This window comes from Lonchura striata, chromosome 3 (genome assembly GCF_050655825.1).
Source record: "Lonchura striata isolate lonStrDom1 chromosome 3, ASM5065582v1, whole genome shotgun sequence".
Taxonomy (NCBI): domain Eukaryota; kingdom Metazoa; phylum Chordata; class Aves; order Passeriformes; family Estrildidae; genus Lonchura; species Lonchura striata.
In genome coordinates, this window is record NC_140705.1 from 95,332,145 (window position 1) to 95,353,748 (window position 21,604).

A 21,604-nucleotide genomic window follows, 5' to 3' on the forward strand; every position below is an offset into this window, starting at 1 on the left:
ACACTGTGTTCTGATAGAACACAGGGATGTATTGTTCTCCATAGAGGATCCTACTGATTGTTTAGGAGTTAAGTTAGGAAGGTCTAACCAAAGGGGTTCCAAAACCCACAGGTTAAACTGGAGTTAAGACTCCATTTCTCTTCAAAATTAATGCTAATTTAAAAAAGTATACAATTCTGCTGAACTGATGAACAAGGACATAGATAATTTCTGAATAGAAAGCTTTCTTGTAAATATTATATATAGAAGTTACGACTGTACTGGGCAGAGTGTGCCATAAAACAAGTATCCTCTGGAGATCATCACTCAGAAACCATTCCCAGCCATCACTTCTGCCATTCTGCTCCTGGTCTATGTTCCATCTGCCCCACCTTACTGCAGTGTGATGTATCTTGGCTTAGCCACAGTTTTTCCTGCATGCAATACATCAGCTGCAGTGAAATATGTCAGCTAAGAAAATAAAACAAACAGGTGTCTTCCACACAACCATTTCTGTAACCCCTCTGGCTCATTATGGAACTCATGCAACTCTAGTCCATTTTTTTTTTTTTCCTAAAGAATGACACCAGAGGAGCAAACAGACCATCCACAGCTCTGCTTTGAGTCTTTACGCATAATCACACCCAGTAATTTACACACAAAGACAACATGGGTGAGCTCCGATAACAAATAAATATTTGGGGACCATGCTGTCTTTACCTAATACAATTTCATAGCTTTACATATATTCTTCTTAAAATCAGCCTCAAATGCTGTCAACCAAAACCTTGGCTTGCCTGGTTTCACCCTGAATGAAATAGTAATACCTGACAGCATCTGCTTTTTTTCTCTTGTAAATGTAGGTGAACTGTGAAGACCCTGTAAGATCTTAACATGTGTAATTTGGGTTATACAAATTAAAAAGGAAAAAAACAAGTAGAGAAGATATTAGTGCTGTGCGTAGTTCAAGATCTGAGAAAATCCATCCTGAAATTAACTTATTGCTTTATCACCCTTCATATGCTTTTTTTTTCAATAAAACACATCCTTCCTGCTATGAGCTTGATCTCAAGCAATGGCATAGACTCACTAGTGCACATACAAAGTCACACACTTTACACCTCTTGTTTGCAAAGCAATATATAAAGCATATAGAATCAAAGAAGTGTCAGCTGTGAAACTTTAAAGTGTTTTTATTTCTAGCACAGACTCATCATTGGGGAATTCAATTACTTTGTGCCTAGAGCTAAAATCCTTAAAAAAAATTTAGAAATTATTTCGTTATAGCATGGTCAAAGAACTCATTATAAAAGAACACAATTGTTTGCAATTTCCAAGACAAAATAAAATATTGAACAGAACATATTTCCACTGTAGGATTGCTAGTTCATTTAAGAACTCCATTGAATTATTCTTGACTTTCAATCAGCTATACTGGATTCCTATTTCAAGGAAAAAAGATGCTCTAAAAAGTTAGATTTACATGTTTTTTTTTAGTCAGAGCTGTAATAGCTAATATTATCCCTCCAAACAAAGGAGGGGCACTCAAATTCTGGAATGAAGATTCAGGTTAAATGGTGACAAATTGCTACCTTCTCATCTGTGGCTGTGAGAAGCTATTTAACCATCCCCATGTGACATTTATGTGGGCACAGAGTTTTTCTGCATTACTGAGCTGAGAGAAGAGTTACTGCCTCTTGCAGTGAAGGGACAGAGAAAAGGAGGAGGGGAAAGTGAACCAGCTGGTGGCTCCAACTGGAGTTTTCCAGCACGTGGAGCACCAAGGAGTCAGACACACAAACCCATGAAAACCAAAGGCACATCCTTAGCCCTCCAGCAATGCTGTTGGGGTGCAAGCTGCTCTTCTGGCAAGCATATGGGACAGTCAAGCTATAACCAAAGCCACCTCCTGTAAAAGCACAAACCCCCTTTGCTGTGGTGACGATCTCCATCTGCAACACGCAGCTGAGTCATCCACGTTATCCCCAGCAGATGGCAAAGGCAGGAATTTGTACTTAAAGCAACCTTTCCCTTCCCTTCAAGGCTTCTTACATTTGGCACTTGCCTTTGCTCCTGGAGAGTTCTGCCCACCCACAGATCCAAGCTGCAGCTCCTCCATGCAGCACAGCAGAGCATTTTGCACACAGCAGCATTCCCCGGGAGTGCCAAGGGGCAGAGGCAGTGCCAACGCAGGAGGCACTTTGCACAAAGAATGTTTATTAGCTGTGACACAGAACACAGCATTTGCAAAGAGCTAAGGAAGAAGACAGCTGCTGTGGCTCCTCTAATTACTTCTCCCCAGACATCAACAGCAATTTACAATTTGGATGATGTTGCTGGAACTAAGTATGATCTAGATCCACACACAAGCTCTCCTCCTCACTTTTATAGGCCATGTGTTATATGAGAATTACAACTATTCAAACTGTTTCTATGAGTTAGGTTATCTCCTGCAAGGCTTTTTATTGCACATTCTCCTTTTGCTACTGGAAGATACAGAATTTGCTGTAGACAGTAATCAGATAATCACATCTTGTTACGAGGACAAGCCAGCAGGATTTGCTATTAGAAACTCTAATCTATTACAACAAAACAAAGAACATTTGAGATGCTTGGTAAAAATCACGCTTCTCAACATATTTCACAACAAAGGTAAGAAATAAAAATTTTAAATAGTCAGTACACAGAGCAGGTAGAACATTATCTTCGCATATATCCAAATTAAATTCCAAGTTACTCTACTCCTGCAGCATCTTGAAAAATTTACTGTGTTCATCTCCTGCTGTTTTGCTGCTAACAAAAATTTAACAGAATACACAGGAAGTCTGACAAATTAAAACATCATTAAGATTAATTGCACAAAGAGGATCAAACATTTCAAACAGTTGCACCCTTGAAAGATCAAAAGCTTTCCTCCCCTACCAGTAGTTCTGAACAACTTTACAGGCAAACAAAAAGAAGTGAAGACAAAACTGAAAATGTATGCAGGCACATGAAACTGCAAAGACTCAGTAGATATTCTAAGCCCAATAGTATACATGGGTTAAGAAGTAGTAAAAAGCAATCACACAGAGAGAATTAAGCAGTAAAGCTTTAACTTGAGGATGAGGATCCATGCTCTATCTGTACCTGCAAGCACTGAGAATAAACGTGGTGTTAACTTAGAGACTCAATTACCTGGATCCAGAAGTTTGCTAATGCTTTGTATAATAAAATAAGCATCAACCTCCACCTTCTATGATATTTTAGACCCATGCAAGACAGCATCTCCTCAGTGGCATGTCCTGCTCCCTCAGATATGCAGCATGTGTTTTGTAGCTCTATTGCTACACAACCAAATGATTTTTCTCAATTCAAGCTGTGAATCAAATGAGGGGATGAGACTTACCCATGTTTCTCTGGACTCTCCTCTGATAGGATTTCACTGCTGCTCTCATCAATGGGGTGGACACGAGCAATATATTCTCCACTCTGCTGGTAAAACTTGTACACAGCCACTTGAACTACACATTGATCACTGTTGCTCCTCAGCCAAGGGCTCAGGATGGTGGGGCTCGGCCTCTCTGATGCATTGAGAAACAGAAAAGAGCCTGGAAAGAGGATGCAACAAGGAAGTTTTAACAATTAGAAAAACCCCAAGGCCTCCTAGATAACATATGAATACTTTCAAGTTTTGTGTCCCAGCTCATTCTGCAGCCCTTCCATACCTCACAGTCAAAGATTATATTTGCCAATTAGTTTGGAAAGTCTGTCCATTTTGTATTCAACCTATAAAGACTAAAGCAACACTTCAACTCACCTAGGAATGGTCCAAAATGAATATCATATTTAGATTTAGCTCCCAGAAGAAAGAAGCCCACAGAGGTGATTAAGGAGTTTTAGCTTTAGATTCTTGTCTGTAACCTCTCAGGTCTGGTTCAGACTCAAATATATTAGCATTGGTTCTGTTGGATCCTGATTTGACAGCTCTCGTATATACATATTTATTTATAATACTTTAAACTGTATCTAGTCCTCTTACCCGAATAAAAAACACAAATTCAATAGCTTTTCTTATGCTCTCCTATAAACAGAAGACTGCAGCGGTTTTAAGTCTAATATTTGAGACAGGATAAAGGTCTGACACAGTTTAAGTCTTCAGCAATTCATTCTAATGTATTAATTATATATTCAGCTAATCCACATTAAACATTTCATTATTATCCACTACATTGACTCCTTTGGCCTAATTCTATTTCAATACTATCTGAAGCTTATCCAGTGGGACAGAGGTAATGTATTTTCATCCCATTGCTGCTCATTTCAGGTGAGTCAAATGACTCCCTTTCGGCACCAGACTAATTTATCAATTTGTCCACAGAACAAGCACACTGGGGCCTGTAGCTGGCAAATGAAAGGGACCAACCCTCGAAGCAAGAAAAAGTATGATATTCCACAAATTCCAGCAAGACTGGTCAGGTAATGAAATCTCACTGTCTTGATTACTTGGAGTATCCATTAATGAAGCCTGTCCATTAATACTGAAAAAATGCAGGTCTGATGAAGAGTAATTTCATTGAGAGAGAAATTAAAGCTCAACAGGGCTGCAATTGAAACTTATTTTTAAATGTGCATGAATTTTAGCCAGAGCAGAAGCTTGTTTTTGAAAATGACAAGGTTGCAGCTTCACAGAAACGATCTGTACATCATTGAGCATGGCTCATATGATGTTCAGGGTGTCTAAAAAATACAATAAATGTTGAGGAGCTACAAATGAATCCTTCTCCTTTCCACCTCAGTGTGTAAGCTCTGGAGCAGGAGGTGCAAAGCAGCCACTCTGAGCTCCTGCAGCAGTTCACCTCCTTCCATGAGGCATGTGGTGAATTGTCCTTATTTGATTGTCCTCAATTCTTTCACTGAACTGAAAGTCAACAGCTCAGATTTTAACAGCTCACAGTCAGACGCTGGTTTAGAACACAGGAACGGCACTTGTGTTCACAGATGTCCCCTCTGAAAAAGTCTGATTTGGCAAATCATCTCAGGTCACACAAAGGGCAACAATGGAAGGGCTACAAATGAAAATTGGATTCCTATCAAACACTGTTTCCCTCACAGACATACATTTATCATAAACAGTGTTTTTGATATATTTGTCAAAAATACTGTTCTTGACATTTACACCACATTAATGACATCTAAAACTAGAAAACATCTGTACTGAAAGAAACATGAAGAAATATATAAAGTACAGCCTGCTCAGATGTCAAAACACAGGAGAGTGAAATGCAGTCACAGCTTTTTTTTTCTTAATAACAAGATTTCTATGTCTAAATAATAGTCTTTAACACACCTGCTAATGGAATTGTTTGATTAATTTAAACTAAGTTTTTGTCAGTTATTTTTGTTGGTCAGTAAGAGAGAAAAAACCCCAACAACACAAAATCGAGCTACATGTATCATCCTTCTCTGTCTCTCCCTTTTGTTGCAAATAAAAGAGAATTAGAGCAGTAAATCTTGTGGCTTTAATTTTACCATCCCCATAAGAACAATGAAATCTCTGACATGAAAGGGAGCAAAGAGATTTCTGCTGGTGGCAGAAAGACACTAAGCATTGCAATAATTGCTGATGGTAACTTGCCAGGTGCAAGAGCCATTTGCACATCTTACTGCCTTGCAATAGGGAGTCAGATTTTAAAAATAACAAACAAAGGCAGCTCTCATTCCTTCTTTTCTTGCAGTAGTTCTAAATCAAGGGAGCTGCCAAGGATAGTTCCTCTTGTGGCCTGACTTGAGGTCAGGTTTGAAACATCAATGAAGTCCAGTAGTAGGCAAGGGCTGTTGCTACAGCAAATTGTGAGACAGTCACGAATCTCCTTTTTTCTGACTTCTTTGTTTCTACTCTCTGTCTGCAGGGCTCACACTGTGCAGTTGCAGCTTATTACTCACCACATGGCCAGTTGTACCTACTGATTTATGTTGCTAAAAGAAGTACAGATTTGCCATGGTAGGGCTACCCCAGCACACTCTCCCAGGAGGAGCAGCCCCACACCAGCTTCTCTGCAGTGGTGCCTAGGAAATCACTGCAGAGAACATGGCTCCACAATGGATTACACTGTGTTGGCCTCGCCACCAAAACACACTTGTCAGAATTGTCCTCCCAGTGAATACTTCTGGGGAAATCACCTAGCTGGGCAAATATTTGAGCTATAAGAGATTGTATTTTATATATATATAAATTTCTATTTTATTTTAAAAGAGGAGAGAATAAACACAACTTTGTTCTTGTTTTTGAAAGCTCAGCTGCCTCATGGGTGACTTCCTTGTCTGCAGCAGCTTTCTCTTTTTGCTCTTACTGCTCTTTTAATTTTTAAGTGTCAAGCAAGGAACTATCAGAGCATCACTTAGCTCTGGTGTTATGGAACAGTTTCCCAAGTTGAAATGGGGGTACTTACTTTAATACCACAGACATTTTCTTATACAGCAGAATTTGAAGATCCTGGGATTAAGCCATGGCACTCACAAAGGAATAATTAATGAATCTGATGTGAGAAATTATACATTTTGAACATGAATCCCCGTGCTTCTCCTTTCCCTCAAAAGCACAATCTCTCAGGCACTGCCTGACACTGTTTCCTGAGATGCTCCCCCCCAGGATCAATATAACCACCATTTCCAGGATCAGCCTAGAGACTGTTAAGGGATCACCTGGAGATCAATTCCACATCCATGCCAAGGGATTCAGGAACATTCTATTTCACAGCAAGAGACTTCCTCAGCAAAACCAAATGCTACTTGTTCACCTCTATTTCCCCACAGTGGGAATCTGTGTGGCATGCTCTGGGATAATTCTGTAGACTGTAAGACTCTAAGGTTCCAGCCAGAATTTCCTTGCTACTGTTTTCTCCTATTGGCTTGCAGCTTTAATAAGACTCTTGGGATTCCCCTGGGTAAACAGCTAGAAAAAGCACTGTAGCTTCCACCAAACTTCTGCTGCTACTTAGATACCAGGGGACATAAGCTGAGATGAAAGGTGCCATAATGGTTCATGCTGCCCGTGTGACATTCTCCTGCTCAGGAATCCGGGGAGTCTGTTACTTACCACAGAGATCTTCACCAATGAGTCATTGCAGGAGTCTTTTGCTACAGGTTTTTAATTGAACCCTAGCTGCACAATGCAATGCTGATATTGAAGAGATGCAGTTGAAACAACGAAATTGTAACTAGATACACATCCACAGATCCAGGCACTTAGCACTTCTGGGGTCCTGAGCTCATTCATCATCATCACACAGAACACAAGGTTTGCAGGGGGAACAGCAGGCAGTGTTTTGTCCCCAATATACCCACGTTTGCACTAGAGGACAGAAAACCTACTAGCTGATGCTGCTTGGTGGTGTTCCAGAAAGTGCTGGTCTTAATGCAAATACTTTCTTTTTCATATTCCCTCTAAACACTCACATTCTGTGTGACAAACCTACCAACAATATTCAGCTTCTAATGATAATTTTCCCCTGCCTTTTAAATAGCTGCAGCCATAAGGCAGTGGAGTTACTCATCCTCATATGTTGTGTCTGATAACATCTCTGGCAACTTACTGTCACTTCAGACAAACACACATGAAAAGATATTTATGCTTTAAGCACAGTAGATTATTGCAGTTGACATAAAAGGAATATTACAAGACAAATTAATATATCCTGCATGAAAAATTGCTGTTGATCCTTTGGAAACTTGTTTACAACATTTTAACATTCATGTCACACAAAGGGAAGGATGGTTTATCAGCTTAGTAGCAAGATGTTTTTGAGGTGATGAAGACAGCTTCAAGTTCCTCTGTTCAGGACTAATGAAGTAACAGATCATTTATAAACAAGAAAACTGATGTTAAAGTACTCTGTGGGCACAGACACAGTATGAATAAAGCACCTGTCCAAAGAAGTTTTCAAATGAAGAAACACAAACTGCTGGTCCTACAACTTAAACCCACATCAGCAACAAAGCCCATTCCCACAATCTCTGGCCCAACATCCTCATCTGATGTGAATGCACAAACCACCTGAAACTCATACCAGTGAATGTAGAAGCAACCCCAAGATGTTCTCAACACAGAGCCATTCCTTTGGCCCTAGGAACTGGGTAAACTATTGCAAACCCTTTGAAAAGCTGGTCATCTGGCAGCTACCCTACAGCTTTGAATGCACCCTGCTAACTGCTCATATCCTAAATCCTTCCTGGTCAGTCTTGGGGGAAAAGCACAGAGCCAGGTCAGGTTCTTCTGCTCACCAACCTCATGATGCTCATTGAGGTCAGTGCAACCCCACTGCATCCTTGGACCTTTCTGAGCCAGCAGCCCAGGAAAGATGGGTGCAGCCCAAAGAGACAGCGGCCTGAGAAGTCACATTGGGAAATAGGGGTCCTCAGCAAAGTTTTCACTTTAGAAAATAGCAAACAGCTCTTCTGGGACAAATACATTGAGGCAATTCCTCAACTTGCAGCTGAGGTCCAGGATTTCCAGCATGTGATGGGGCTGACCTATTAAAGAGCATCTCTGTGGAGAAGGACCAGGGTGTCTCAGTGGGTGAGCCAGCAGGAGGGCCAGTGGGATCCTGGAACACATTGAGAAGAATATGGCCAGCAGGGCAATGGAGCCCCTCTGCTTGGCCCTAGAGGGGCCACATCTGGAGTTCTGTGTCCAGTTCTGGGCTCCTTAGTACAAGACAGACACAGAGCTGTTGGAGAGGGTCCAACAGAGGCCACAAAGATTATCAGCGGTTTCTCTCTCTTGTGAGAAGAGACTGCAGAATCTGGGCATGCTTAGTGTGGAGAAGAGAATTCTGAGAGTGGATCTCATCAGTGCATGTAAATATCTCAAAATGCCAAGGGGACAGTGCCAGGCTCTTTGCAGTGGTGTCCAGCAACAGGACAAAGAGCAGTGTCTGTAAACTGAAACACAAGAAGTTCTACCTCAGCATGAGGAAGAATTTCTTTACACTGAGGGTGGCAGAGCACTGGCACAGCTGCTCAGGGAGGCCGTGGAGTCTCCCTCCCTGGAGACATTCAGAGCCCACCTGGACATGCTCCTGTGCCACTGCTCCAGGTGACCCTGCCTGGGCAGAGGGGCTGGAATGGATGCTCTCTCCTGAGGTCTTTTCCAGCCTTAACAATTCTGTGAAAAGAAAGACTCAAAATACAGCTAGGCTGACTTAATCTGATCACACTTATAAAGCAGCGATTTAACAATCTTTGCAAAACTGATAGATTGTTATTCTGAACATAAACTCCATCTTTCTACTAAAAGGATTTTATTACCTTTCACATACTAGTTCAATACTCTACTAGATTAAATTAGAGCTGTAAAAACTATTAACAGTCAACGTCTGTTGGGGACTGTACAGTAGAAAAAATTATTTAAATCAAGTTTTATAGTCTTTAGAGATGCTGACTGGAGAGAACATTTCCACTAGTATCACAAAACATCCCACAGAGCTGGTCTTTGTGTTCTTCATTTCACACTTGACTTTCAAATTAACTATTCAAGCAAAACTCTCATCACAGGAGCTCAATAGTTGGCAAAACCCATGAAAGAACTGGGCACTACCTGAGTGACAACACTAAAGAAAAGATTCTGTTATACTTTTTCTGTGCTTATATACACAGATTTTCTAATTGCCTCATCAAGACTCTAAAATGTGCTGAATGTGAAGAATGTGAATGGTCTCCAGTGCTGAGTGCAATGTGACTACATAAGCACCAGAAGATTTGCAACCTGCTATACTTGCATTTGACTTAAAATTCATGGAGGTAAGAGCCTTTGAATTATTACAAAATTTGGAGCTGAACAATTCTTAACCATCTAATTATGGTAATTGGATGATATCTTACCTCTCTGGGAGTCAATCAGAGTTCCTGCCATTAGCTGAAATCAAACGGGGATTTCACTTCTAATACTGAGCAGGAGTGTGAGCATGTTTCTCTGGATGATGCAAGAGCAATTCAGAAGCACTAATGAATTCATACTAACTCTGGTGGGCATGTCATACATTTTACAAATGGACAAGTTAGGGCAGACATTAAACAACTGCAAACAGCATGCAGCTAAGATTGGTATCAGAGCTGAGATCTGCAAGTCAAAACTTTAAAAATTACCTTCTATTTAAAGTATTTTTCATTTCCTAAGTATAAAGGGGAAGGCCAATAATCCATCAAAGCAAAATAAAGTAAAATTTTGTCCTGTTACTATGGCATCAAGCAATTGCCCCATATGATTTATTCTAAATTCAATGACTTCACTCATATATAATCTTGTCCCTCAAACAACTAGTGTTCACTGCTACCCTTGGGAACTGCAGCAATGTTATAGAAATGTGACTTGAAGTTAGGAAAGCCAGGAGTCCTTCATTTTCTCACACTCCTGTCCCACAAATTTTCTTTATTATTTTAACTATTCTCTTGGAGGCAAACTTGAAGCCTTACACACAGAGGGAGGAGTCTCCTAGCAGTGACCTTCACACAATTCTTTCATAGATTTCCCCTGTCACTTCCCTATGCTCAGGTGCAGTGCTTGAGCTGCAGTCCAAATGAATACCCTTTAAAGATTTATTACTATTTATCAGCTTAAACTCCAATAATCCCTAGCATAGTTATATGGAAAAACTGAAGCTCATCACAGTACTCTTTAGACAGACAACAATAAAAGATGTTTTCCTCACAAAGCAGTTTAGATCCAGCTTTTCAAAAGGAAAGTCAGATTGAAGAAAAAGAAAACAATTAAAAGCTCCAGGTATTGCCTTCTGTAACAGGAGCTAGAGCCAGATGCTGTTACAGCCCAATTCCTAAATGACTCAGCAATGTTTGCTCCCAGCTAAAAAGCACTGAACTGAAAAAAAGTAGTTAGTTAATTAAAAACTTAAAATTCAATGCTGAAATTAAAATCTTTCCTAGAGAATGACAGAAGAGTCGTTAAATAATTCTGCCTTGCACAGCTGATTAACCAACATGCATCTTCTCTTTTGCTGCTGACAGAGGCGAACAGCAAGTTGCTTTTTGAGATGCCTGTTCTGAGACAAGAGGATGGGAGAATTTTCTGTCACTGTGAGCAAGACAGACCTAAAGGGAAAGCTAAGAGGAAGCTGGTCCTGTCAGAATGAACAGCAGAATGCCTGTTCAGGAGCTCAGTGTGTGCAGTAGTTAAGGGGAGGGTGTGAAAGGAAGCCCAGTGCTGTGCCTCTAGTTGCTGTTTTGCCCTCGAGTGTGCTTATTCAATTACACTCAGGAGGCTGGAAACTTCAAAATTAAGAAGTTCAGCAATACTGTGACGCACGAGTACCTGAATAGAAAGGTGCCTGGAACAGAATTGAAGTTCAGTGATGTAATAGACCACGTTAAATAAGTAGTTAATACTGCAGTTTAGTTCTCTGGAGAACTAGAAAGCCACAAGAGAAGGCATTAAATCTCTGTGGTGTAGCACTCCTCCTTTTGCATTCTCTGTCAGAACTCAAACTCATTGCACAGAAACTGCCATTATGTCAGCTTCAAGTGCACAAGAGTCATTCAGACCACTGGAGAACTATGACATTGGTCCACAGATAACATAAATAAGATAAATCATGACAAGATAATGCATTTTAATGTCTCATACATTTCAATTTGTTGTTGTCATCATGTTCTCCACATACATGCATGTACATCCATGCACACAGTGCCAGGGGTCTATTAGCTGGCCAGCTGTCACTATAAGTAGTGGGAAATGTGATGATCCTATCCAGAGCTTGTTAAATGCCTCATAGCATAAAGCATCTGTCACTAAATCCATGCTTATCCTAAGGTTCAGCCATCCTTCCTCCACCTCTAGTTCACACCACTTCCATCCATCTGCCTGTCAGTAGCTCAGGTATCACTTCTGCATGCCAGCTTTGTTTGGAAGACCCCTTTTTACTCATCTTTTAGCCCTAGAGCTTCCTCATACTTTCTGTGCTTTCTTAAGTCATGACTGCAAGGATGGAAAGGGAGGAAAGTGCCTCAGCACAGCAGTTAGAGGATGGAAAAAAATGCAGATGGCAGAAACCTTTTGAGGACCCTCTGCTCTACTGTGAAAGCTGTCCTGACTGCTGGTTTTCCTTCTGCTCACTCAAAAATCCCACTTGACATTCACATGTAAGAAAAAAAGCAAGTTTCACCCAGATACCTGTTGTTAATGAGCAGACAAGTGAGGGGACAACAACATTTCCCCTAGGTCTGACACAGAGTGAGAGTTTCTCTGAATGTTGATAGACATGCTGAAAAATGCTGAGGCAATCGGTGACAGAAGAGGATTTCATCAGCTTACACAGTTTCTGTTCCCTGGGCCTTTGATAACTCATGTATTCTCCAAAAACACAGTTAAACTTCACACTTAGATAGCATTTTATAAATTCAAAACATTTCAGAAAAATTAAATTATTAAACCTCAGGATGCTGAAAATCTCTTTTCCAAATTGGACAAGACAATATGAAAGTGGGGAGCTTGTCTCATAATGTGGTAAAATCAGGCATCACACATAATTAGTAGTGTGGGCTCAATTGCCAACAATCTTATTTAAAATGGCAACATTTATTTGAAAAAGCTAGTTTCATCTGCTTCTTTCTATTAACTCTTTAATTAAAACTCTACCTAATCTGCCTTTCTTGTGAAATGAAACAGATTCTCCTTCCTGTTCTGGAGACAGTGGCACAGGTGAAGGAGGGACTATGGCTCCCTCCTAAGGCTACATGTCCTGGTGGGATGAGATCTCAGTATTCTGGACTCCAGTGTTCTGTTCTTGGTTCTGGCCTCTAAAAGACCTTCCAGCACAAAGAAGCAAACAGCCTGTCCACTGCTACCACTGTTTTAAAATGGGATCACTGAACCAGAGGAACTGGAAGGTCCTTCCATAGGTGTCCACCCACTGTCCTGCCCTGAGCAGAACCCTCACCGACACTGGAGGAGGGCAGTTACAACTTTGCTCAGCAGACTCTCAAAAGCCTCCAGGCGTTGGAGATTTGCCAGCCTCTCTGGGCAACCTGTTCCAGCACTGCACCCTGCTCCTGGTCAATCTGTGAAATCTGACCTGGACCTCCTGAATGGGAAGCTGCTGCCACGCCCTATTGTATTCTCTGCTATGGTAGAGAAGTATTTGGCTTTACCTTCTCTGTATCTCTGTGCTGGGTGGTTGTGGCCACCTCCAGCTCACCTCTCCCCAGCCTGAGAAAGCGCAGCTCCCTCCAGCTCTCTAAGGGTACATCCTGCAGGTCCTGAACACACGGCAGCCCCACTGGGCTCTGCCAGCTTCCCCACGTCCCCCTTGACCTGGGAAGGGGAGCCAAGACTGAACACAGCAATCCAGGTGTGGCCTCATCACCACTGACCTGTCTAGAATAAGTAACTTCTCACATCTGGATGTCTTCCTCCTATCTTATTTTGGATGGCTGCCTACCCTATTTGTTATGGGTTGGGTCCTCCACAACCTGCAGGTCCTCTTCAGCAGGACTGCTCAAGGCCACCACTTCCCATCCTGGGGAATGGGATACTGCACCAGCAAATCCTGGTGCAAGAGCAGAGGTTATTACTTCTGATGGGTCCACAAAGCATCTGTTAAAGCACTCTTCAAGTTTACCAAGACCCCTCTGGAGCAAAATCTTGCCATTCACCACGTCAGCAGAGTCCCCTCTGCTTTCAGTGGAGGATTATCTACAAATTTGACCAGTGTCTCATTTTCTAGGACATGGCTGAGAATACTGAGCACTACCAGCCCCAGTTCTGACTCTCCCAATCCATGCTGCCCTTTCCTTGAACCCATGCTGTTACATGCTGAGGTCTCTAAAGGCAAAGAAATTCACGTTCCCAGTATCGTCTGTCAATAAAATTTCTTTAACATGTACCAAGGAAGATTAATGGTTTATTTGAAACACTTCATTCCCCCACAGGGCATAGAAGACTCATTGAATTCCAGACCTCTTTACAGAAAGTTACTCAGAGAGTCACTGCATCAGAGTCCAGGAGAGTGAGGAAAAAGACACCTGGCAGCTACAAAGACAGACAGTGACAGCAGCACACATGGAAACAAAGAGGAGCTTCAGTCATGTCAACAGTGACCAATGAAGCACAAGTAGCTCAAAATGTTTTTGCTACAATGACAAACCATAATTTCTGTGCCTTGTCTCCTCAGTTGGCTTTTCTTATTGTGTTTGCACTGTGATTCACTTGAAAATTACATTTCTGCTGAGGAAGAGCCATTTTTTCTTTACTTGTTCTGCAAACTGCCTATCACACTTTTGGGCCCTGAATACTGTGAACTGACTGAAATAATAAGGACACTACTTTTTCCAGCAGTGAAAGAGCTGGAAAAAGTCTCTACTCTTCATGCAAGCAAATACCCATGGGGCTTCAATGTGGGTTTCACATGAGTACATATGGTAGAAGTTCAAGCTCACGATGCACATTATGGATGAAAGACTGTACAGCTCTTTTGCTCTAAAAACAACAAGCATGGCCACAAGGGAACTGCCCACTGAACAGGGCATGCCAATCATCTCACATGTTACAATCCTACCTTCAGCATGACTTGCAAATCAGTCCTCTGTCTCAAGAGAGAAATGTTTATCTCAAAAAACAAATTTTGACAACACAAAGCCTAACTATAATGGAGGAATGTTACATGAAATTTAACTAAACAGGACTAACCATGATACATCATATGACTTTTCTTCTTCCAAAAAGAATACTTAAATGTCTCTGAAATGTCACCACAGCAGTAACTAAGAATTTCTACCTCAAAACAACAAATTGCCATATAGATTGTCAGGAGAAAGGTGGGTCAAGGTATATCTGCAAAGATTTACAAAGCTCTTGCAACCAACTACATTCACTTTTCAGCCTTACTGAAACTATCTAATGAGAACAAAAAATCAAGCAGTCAGACTTATCATTCTGCTGGCATCCTGAACAAATTACTTTTAGCTCATTGACATTCTAATTTTCTAGAAACAAGCATAGTTATGCTAGAAAGGTTATGACTTGTGTATTTATCTTTGTTACAATTATTCTATGCTCTTTTCACTTCCATAAGATATAGCATAAATGAGAAATCCCATTTTATTTGGTTTTTGTCAGCTGCAGAATGAAAGAACTACTGTCTTATTAAAAGACTGTTTCTCTAGTTTTAGTCTGGAGATAACAGAACAAGGAATGGATGGCAGGGTGAATTTGAAATGGATTGTGGCTCATAATATGGATTTTACACTCAAGAGTTTAGAAGCTGGCTCTGCCCAACAGAGAAATTGAAGCTGATGGTTTCAGTGAGTCCCCACCACAAAGCCATTACCATTATCAGTACTATAGTGAGATATCTCAGTAGTAAGCTGGTGGAAATGAAACTTTTTTGGGTCCTGTACTGCAAACACAGTAGATTTTGACTTCAGGGCTGCCTCATTCTATCTGCACTAAGCCTGAATTGCCTTCCAGTGCTTACACCTGTGGAGCAAAACCCCAGTGAATGTTACTTCTGGATAGCAAGTGCAGGAGGTACAGAAGTGATTCAGGAGCCCAAAGAGATTGGCATATGAGTGGGGACAGCTTGCCTTAACACAACTGTCCTCACCCTCCACTGCCCACTCTGCTGACAGATGACTTTCCTGAGAGTGAAGAGCTAGCAGAAACACTTCATTTCACAAAGTGATGCATTATGGTAACTGGTGCAGTATTTTGTGCAATGTGATACAGATAGAATTCAAAAGTAAGCTGAGTGAATTTAAGGAACTTCTGGGAAACCACCTATGTTGTCCTTAAATTCAAAATGGTCACTGGTGTTCTACAGGACAGCAAGGAAAGATGCTTAGGCCTTAGTTTTAATAAGGCTGCTTTTAAAAGCCCATACTGCAAAACACCACAGTAATAAGAGAGGAGAGATCTTACCTGTTATTACACTTTTACATCATTCACATAATTTGCCTCCATTTTGCATTTCACCTGCAGGTCACTTTTCTTTTCAAGATTGTGCTGCCTTCCTTTCCTAATTGGAGGCATTAGCACAAGGCTGCCAAATCTTGTGGCAAGGCATGTTATTTAAAACCAGACAAGATTCAGCTTTCTTTGACTTCAAAGAAAACCTTATGACCACCTGTCAAATGATCCTAGGTTCAACACACCCATGTTTTTTTGAAAGCATCACTTATGGCCTTAAATCACACTGGCAGCCTTTTTTTAAGAGTGGAAAATAAACTCTCCTAGGAATAAGCTAGTGGAGGCAGCAGACATGTGAGCTGTAATACAACAGTGAAGAGCAGAGAATTCTCGTATTTCCAGAGACATCCAGCCACACAGGATTTACTGCTATGGCTTTTCAATAACTTGAGTCCTACACAGAGTGAATGTGCTATGGACTGTTATGAAGTGGTTGGCAGAGACTCCATAAAGGTTACAGGAGACACCCAAGCTTCACTGAATAATGCTTCCTCCCTCTTTGCCTTTTAGATAAAAATAAATATTGCAAGGTCATATGCAGCAGAAATACACTGCTGACAGCACGTCACTATGGAGGCTCTAATAAGCCCATAGGTGTTTGTGCATATATGTCATATCTGACAGCTTGCACTCTCACAGCTCCTGCAGGCAGCATTTTTCATCCCAACTGGCAAGGTTTAATGGCTTTTCTATTAAACTGGTTGGTTTTACTTATTGTTTGTTTTTTTTTTAATGGGAAAACAACATGTCTTTTCAGTTCATTACAAAAATGGAACTCATCCTGAAGAGAACATGGCAGAGACTTGTAGACTGAGAAAGCTTTCAAACCATTTCCAACTTTGAAGATGAGCTATCAGGGTATTTAATTTAGTTAAGTCTCACTATGGCTATAGCCCTTGATCTAGATATGGCTGATATGTTTTTTTTCCTTTAGGAGAAACGTGTAAAAGGAAGCAAACAGAACTGATGAAACAGAATAACTGTGTTCTTTTGATGGCCTTCAACACTGAACAACTACTGAATTTTACTGTTCAGAGGAATTAGATTTTCCCATTAAATGTGATCATACACCTACCAACACGAATCTCACATTGGGAGGAAAGGTACAGTAGTCACTTTCAACTTTTGCCATTCTTGTAGGAAAATTTAAGTGATTTGGAACTCTGAACAGGAGGAGATGGAGCCAATAAGAAAGCTGATGAAGTGCATGAAACCAGCATCCTCTCTCTAAAGCTACAATTCAGCATTCCAGCACAGGCAAATAAGATGTGGAATCTTCGAACCTTTGTGATTTGAGATACTTGAGGGTCAAACCGCTGCCAGGAGCTAAACACCCCGATATGAAAGCCAAAAATGAGAGGCCTGACTTACAGTGAACATCTCTCGCTGTCCTTTATACACTGGCCCTTTCCAAACCGAACACTTACAAACACGTCAGTGAGTTTTCACACAATATTTCAATTTGCATAGAAAATAGAACTGAAGTCAGTATGAGCATACTGACTGGATCTCATATTTAGGAAGTTTAAATAAGATCTGCTAATCCTACCAGTTCTTTTTGCAGTGACCCTCACCTGGGATCCCTTTCTAGCACTGTTCCTAGGACAAAGGCTTTCACATGCAGTACATATGCCAAGGTTGGTTGCTGATGTCAAGTTTGAATGCTAAATAAAGTTTTCATTACTGCTTGTCTAGAGAGTGAGGCGTTATTTGAAAAAAATAACGCTGTACATTTGACTGATTTTGCAAAGAAATTAATCCACAAATGCTTTAAGGGTGACCCTGAAACAAATATTGGAAGGGACCTTCAAGATCATCCAGTTCCAATCTGCCTGCCATGGGCAGAGACATCTTCCACTAGCCCAGGGTGCTCAAAATCCCAAACAACCTGGATTTAAACACTAACAGAATCAGGGCACTCACAGCTTCTCTGGGCAACCTGTGCCAGTGCCTCATCACCCTTACAGGGAATTTCTTCCTACTGAATAATCTCCATCTGGTTTCTGTCATTTTAAAACCATGACATGACCACTCACCCTACCACACTACCTTACCTGGAAAAATCCTTATCCTCCTGTTCTGCAGGCCCCCTTGAAGAACTTGGAGGCCACTGTAATGTCTCCCAGAGCCTAATCATGAATAATGTTGTACATATGCTTTTCTTCTTTAAAATGCTGTATAAGCTCTACCCCTTTTGAAGGTTTCAAATACAACTTGCAGAATGCTTCTAAACGGAAAGTTGTCTTCATTTGGAAACAGCAGACAATTAGAGCTTGGTAACCATTTTATGATTGCACTGCCCACAAAGCCAATAAAATGCTCTTTTGAGGAAATACTAAGCTGATACAGCTAGATGGAAATCAGATATCACCTTGTGTTAAGGTAAAAGCATCTACTTCGTAGTAAATAAAGTGCACAAGACCCACCACACCAAATAAGGTGGTGAAAAATGATACATAAAGCCATAAAAAACAACCTCCATGGTCCTATATAGTTCAGTCTGCAAACCTTGAAAAGAGAACAATATATAGAAAACACAACTTGATGCTATTGCTTGAAATATTAAAGTGTGTTCAAGGGTTTGAAAACAGCCTGCTATTTGAAGATTTTAACACCTTGTGTGGGGAAGATGAAGGCTGATCAAGGATCATGGTTCATAAACAATTGGAACATAAACCATTTTGAAATATAGCAGCACTCAAATAACCAAAATATTTCATATTTTCTAGGAGGGTTAACTACTGGGTAAAGCTAGCACCACCTACACTATAGCATACAGAATACTCTTGGCTTCATAGAAATAATAGTGGCAATTTGTTCCTTGGCCTCTAGACTTCCAGCAGGGCTATAAATTTATGACAGAGGCTTTCTTGTATGTGGATACCCACCCCAAAAAAACCAGAGTTGCAGGTGCCATTTATTTAATGAGCATCACCCTAAAACCTTCAGAGCTGGTTAATACTGGCCTTTGTAATTCAGATACTTTTAATGTAGTACCCTTCCTCCCTAGCCAGCTGCTTCAAAAAAATCAAATCATATCTGCCTTTCCATTTTGTCAACGATGTACCCTCTCAGGGGGGCTGACACTTCCTTCAATTTTGCAGTTATTGTTTCAGATAGATTAGAAAGATCTGTCCTGCCTTAGCACTCAGCATATCAGGTGAGACTTAGGATGATCTCAATTATAAGAGAACTGTCATTTTTTGGGGAAAATGCTCTAATGTCTGTCATAGTTCCTTAGTATGATGGTCCAGCTGAAATGAAAACCTCTATATAGTGAGAAAACAAAGACACTTCTAGCCCAACATTTATTCTCCAACGGCTAGAAAATTACCTACTTCAGTCATGAATAAAATCAATCTTTATCTTCTATAAGCAAAGAAACTATTCCATGCTTTCTCTCTCCCTCTTTTAGCATTCACAAAAGTACCAAGCCTAGTTACTACATCACTCCTTGTATGCACATGGCACTTACTGCAAGGAGACAGCAAGAAAATCCCATATAGAGAACGTGTGTATACTGGTTCTGAGTGCTTCTCCTGCTCCTTTCAAAGGTAGCTTCTAAATATATATATATATATTTATAAAAATTTAAACTTCCTAATACATAAGGGTATGTATCGTTTGAAAGAAGAAACCTGTGCTTTTTCATGAAAGCAAATATATTTTCAGTCAGCTGTGCTTACACCTCCCCATGCATGAAACACTCATAGTGACAGGGGACTGCTTTGTGCTGCCTCGATAACAAGCCAATTACAAAGTATCTGAAAAATATAGCCTCCTATAAAATTACATTGTATTTAATGAAGCACAGATACTGCCCCTAAAATGGAAAGAAAACCAAAAAAAACAAAACCTAACAATCCAGAAACCTGTCCATTAGATGTAGTAATAATCTGGCCATGAAATGATAAAGGTTTGACAACCCATAAATTGCAAGCATTCAGTTTGGCTGTTGGGAAATTGCTTGCATACATGTCACCTCAAATCCAATAACCTTTCCTGAAAGTTTGATTATAAGTGAGATTATAACTCTATTATATTAATCACTGCAGAAGAAGCAGACGAAAAACTCCACACCAGACAACACCCTAACTGAGAACAATAAGAAGATGAATAACATATGGTGGTTCATGTAGGTACCGTAGCACTGTAATTGCTAAATTTAATTAAAGAGAAAAGAAGTTGAAGATTCTGCTACTGCTGTGATTTGCATATTTCAGTTCAAAAAAGAAAGCATTTCAAAAACTAGACTGTACAATAACAGCAAAAAAGGCAGAGCATTTCTGGATAATAAATGAATTTGCAGTGAATATGCATACATGAAAAGAGAATTGTTCATAAAAGACATAATGAAATATTTTTCATTTCTGTAGCACTTTTCACCTGAGCCTTAAAATGTGATTCATAACAGATTAATTCTCATGTAATCAAATGTCACATAGGGATTTAATTTACTTGCTCAGAAAGGCAGCACATTTTAAGGAAAGGCCAGCAAGCTTTTAGGTATCAGGTAACCCCATGAAATAGGGTAACAAATGAAGCAGCTCTTTTCTAACCAAGTCACATCTAAAGAGAGAGGAACATAGCCCTGTTTCATGGCATCAGCTGGTATCCATAACTGTCTTTTAGCAGAATATGTCTGCTGCTTAGGCAAAAGAGAAAAGACTCTCTTGCACTCTCATAACAATTAGATTACAAATCCTTAGAAAGGATTGCACCTTATTGAGTCATGCCCTCCTTATGGCAAATACCTCATATACTGGCTTACAGACTGACACACTTTGCTCTGGGGAGAAAGATGGACATGAATGAAATGTTACTGCACTGATCATTCAGGAAGCACCACTTCAACTGCTCAGAGATGTTCTTCAGAAATGTAACCACCTACAAAATCAACGGAGCAGCTGAGCAGACATGGAAGTGTCTGGCACACAGACATGAACATGTAACCTCTCTGAGGAGCTTTGTGCGGCTGAATTAAAGGCAGTAAAGCAGCCATGAGAGGATGCAAGGCAAGTACCTACAGAACAAGACAGGAACAAAATCTCAAGAATTTATGCTTATTCCAAACAGAAGCATGACACTAAAGTTTTGTTTGTTGGTGGGCTTGTTTCTCAGTATTTTGTTAAGCTAAATCTTCAAAAGTCTAAACAAAAGAATGCCTTAAAATGAATTAGGATTAAGCACACCACAATCAATAGCTGGCTAAACAGCAATATGCTTCCAGGACACTGTGCTGCCTCCAGCCAAACCTCATTATCCTTCTGAACCCTAGTTAGAGAATAAATGGATTGACCTATTTATTTCATGTCTAAATTTTATTAGAGAATTAACTTACTTATTTAGCATTCAGCAGTGGCAGTAGCAAAGGTATTTGTATTCTGTGAAGTGGTCTAGGAGAGGTAAAGGGGATGACTGAATGAACTTTGCTGATGGAACTGGATGGGTGAATTCCAGCAGCCAATGTCAGTTCCTGTATGTATCTCTCTCTGCTCCAGTGACAAGAACCCAGAAGCTTTCTTACACATTCATTCTTAAATCACTGATATTTAATTTGCATTTTTCTTATCTCCAGTTTTAGTATTTTTCCACCTGTGCATACTGGTTTCTCTTTAGCTACTTCTCTGCTTGAGCAAGTCTTGCTGATACTCATCATCTCTACCAGCA

The 21,604-nt window shown here is 40.4% G+C and overlaps 1 protein-coding gene across 2 annotated transcripts in view; it reads right to left on the minus strand.

Moving 5' to 3' along the window:
- ALK (ALK receptor tyrosine kinase) overlaps positions 1-21,604 on the minus strand; it is a 306,482-nt gene that overhangs the window by 162,392 nt on the left and 122,486 nt on the right. For both annotated transcript variants that reach the window (XM_085575795.1, XM_085575794.1), the window contains exon 4: positions 3,368-3,569. In XM_085575795.1, the coding sequence (XP_085431921.1) occupies positions 3,368-3,569 (202 nt within the window). The remainder of the gene's footprint in view (positions 1-3,367; positions 3,570-21,604) is intronic.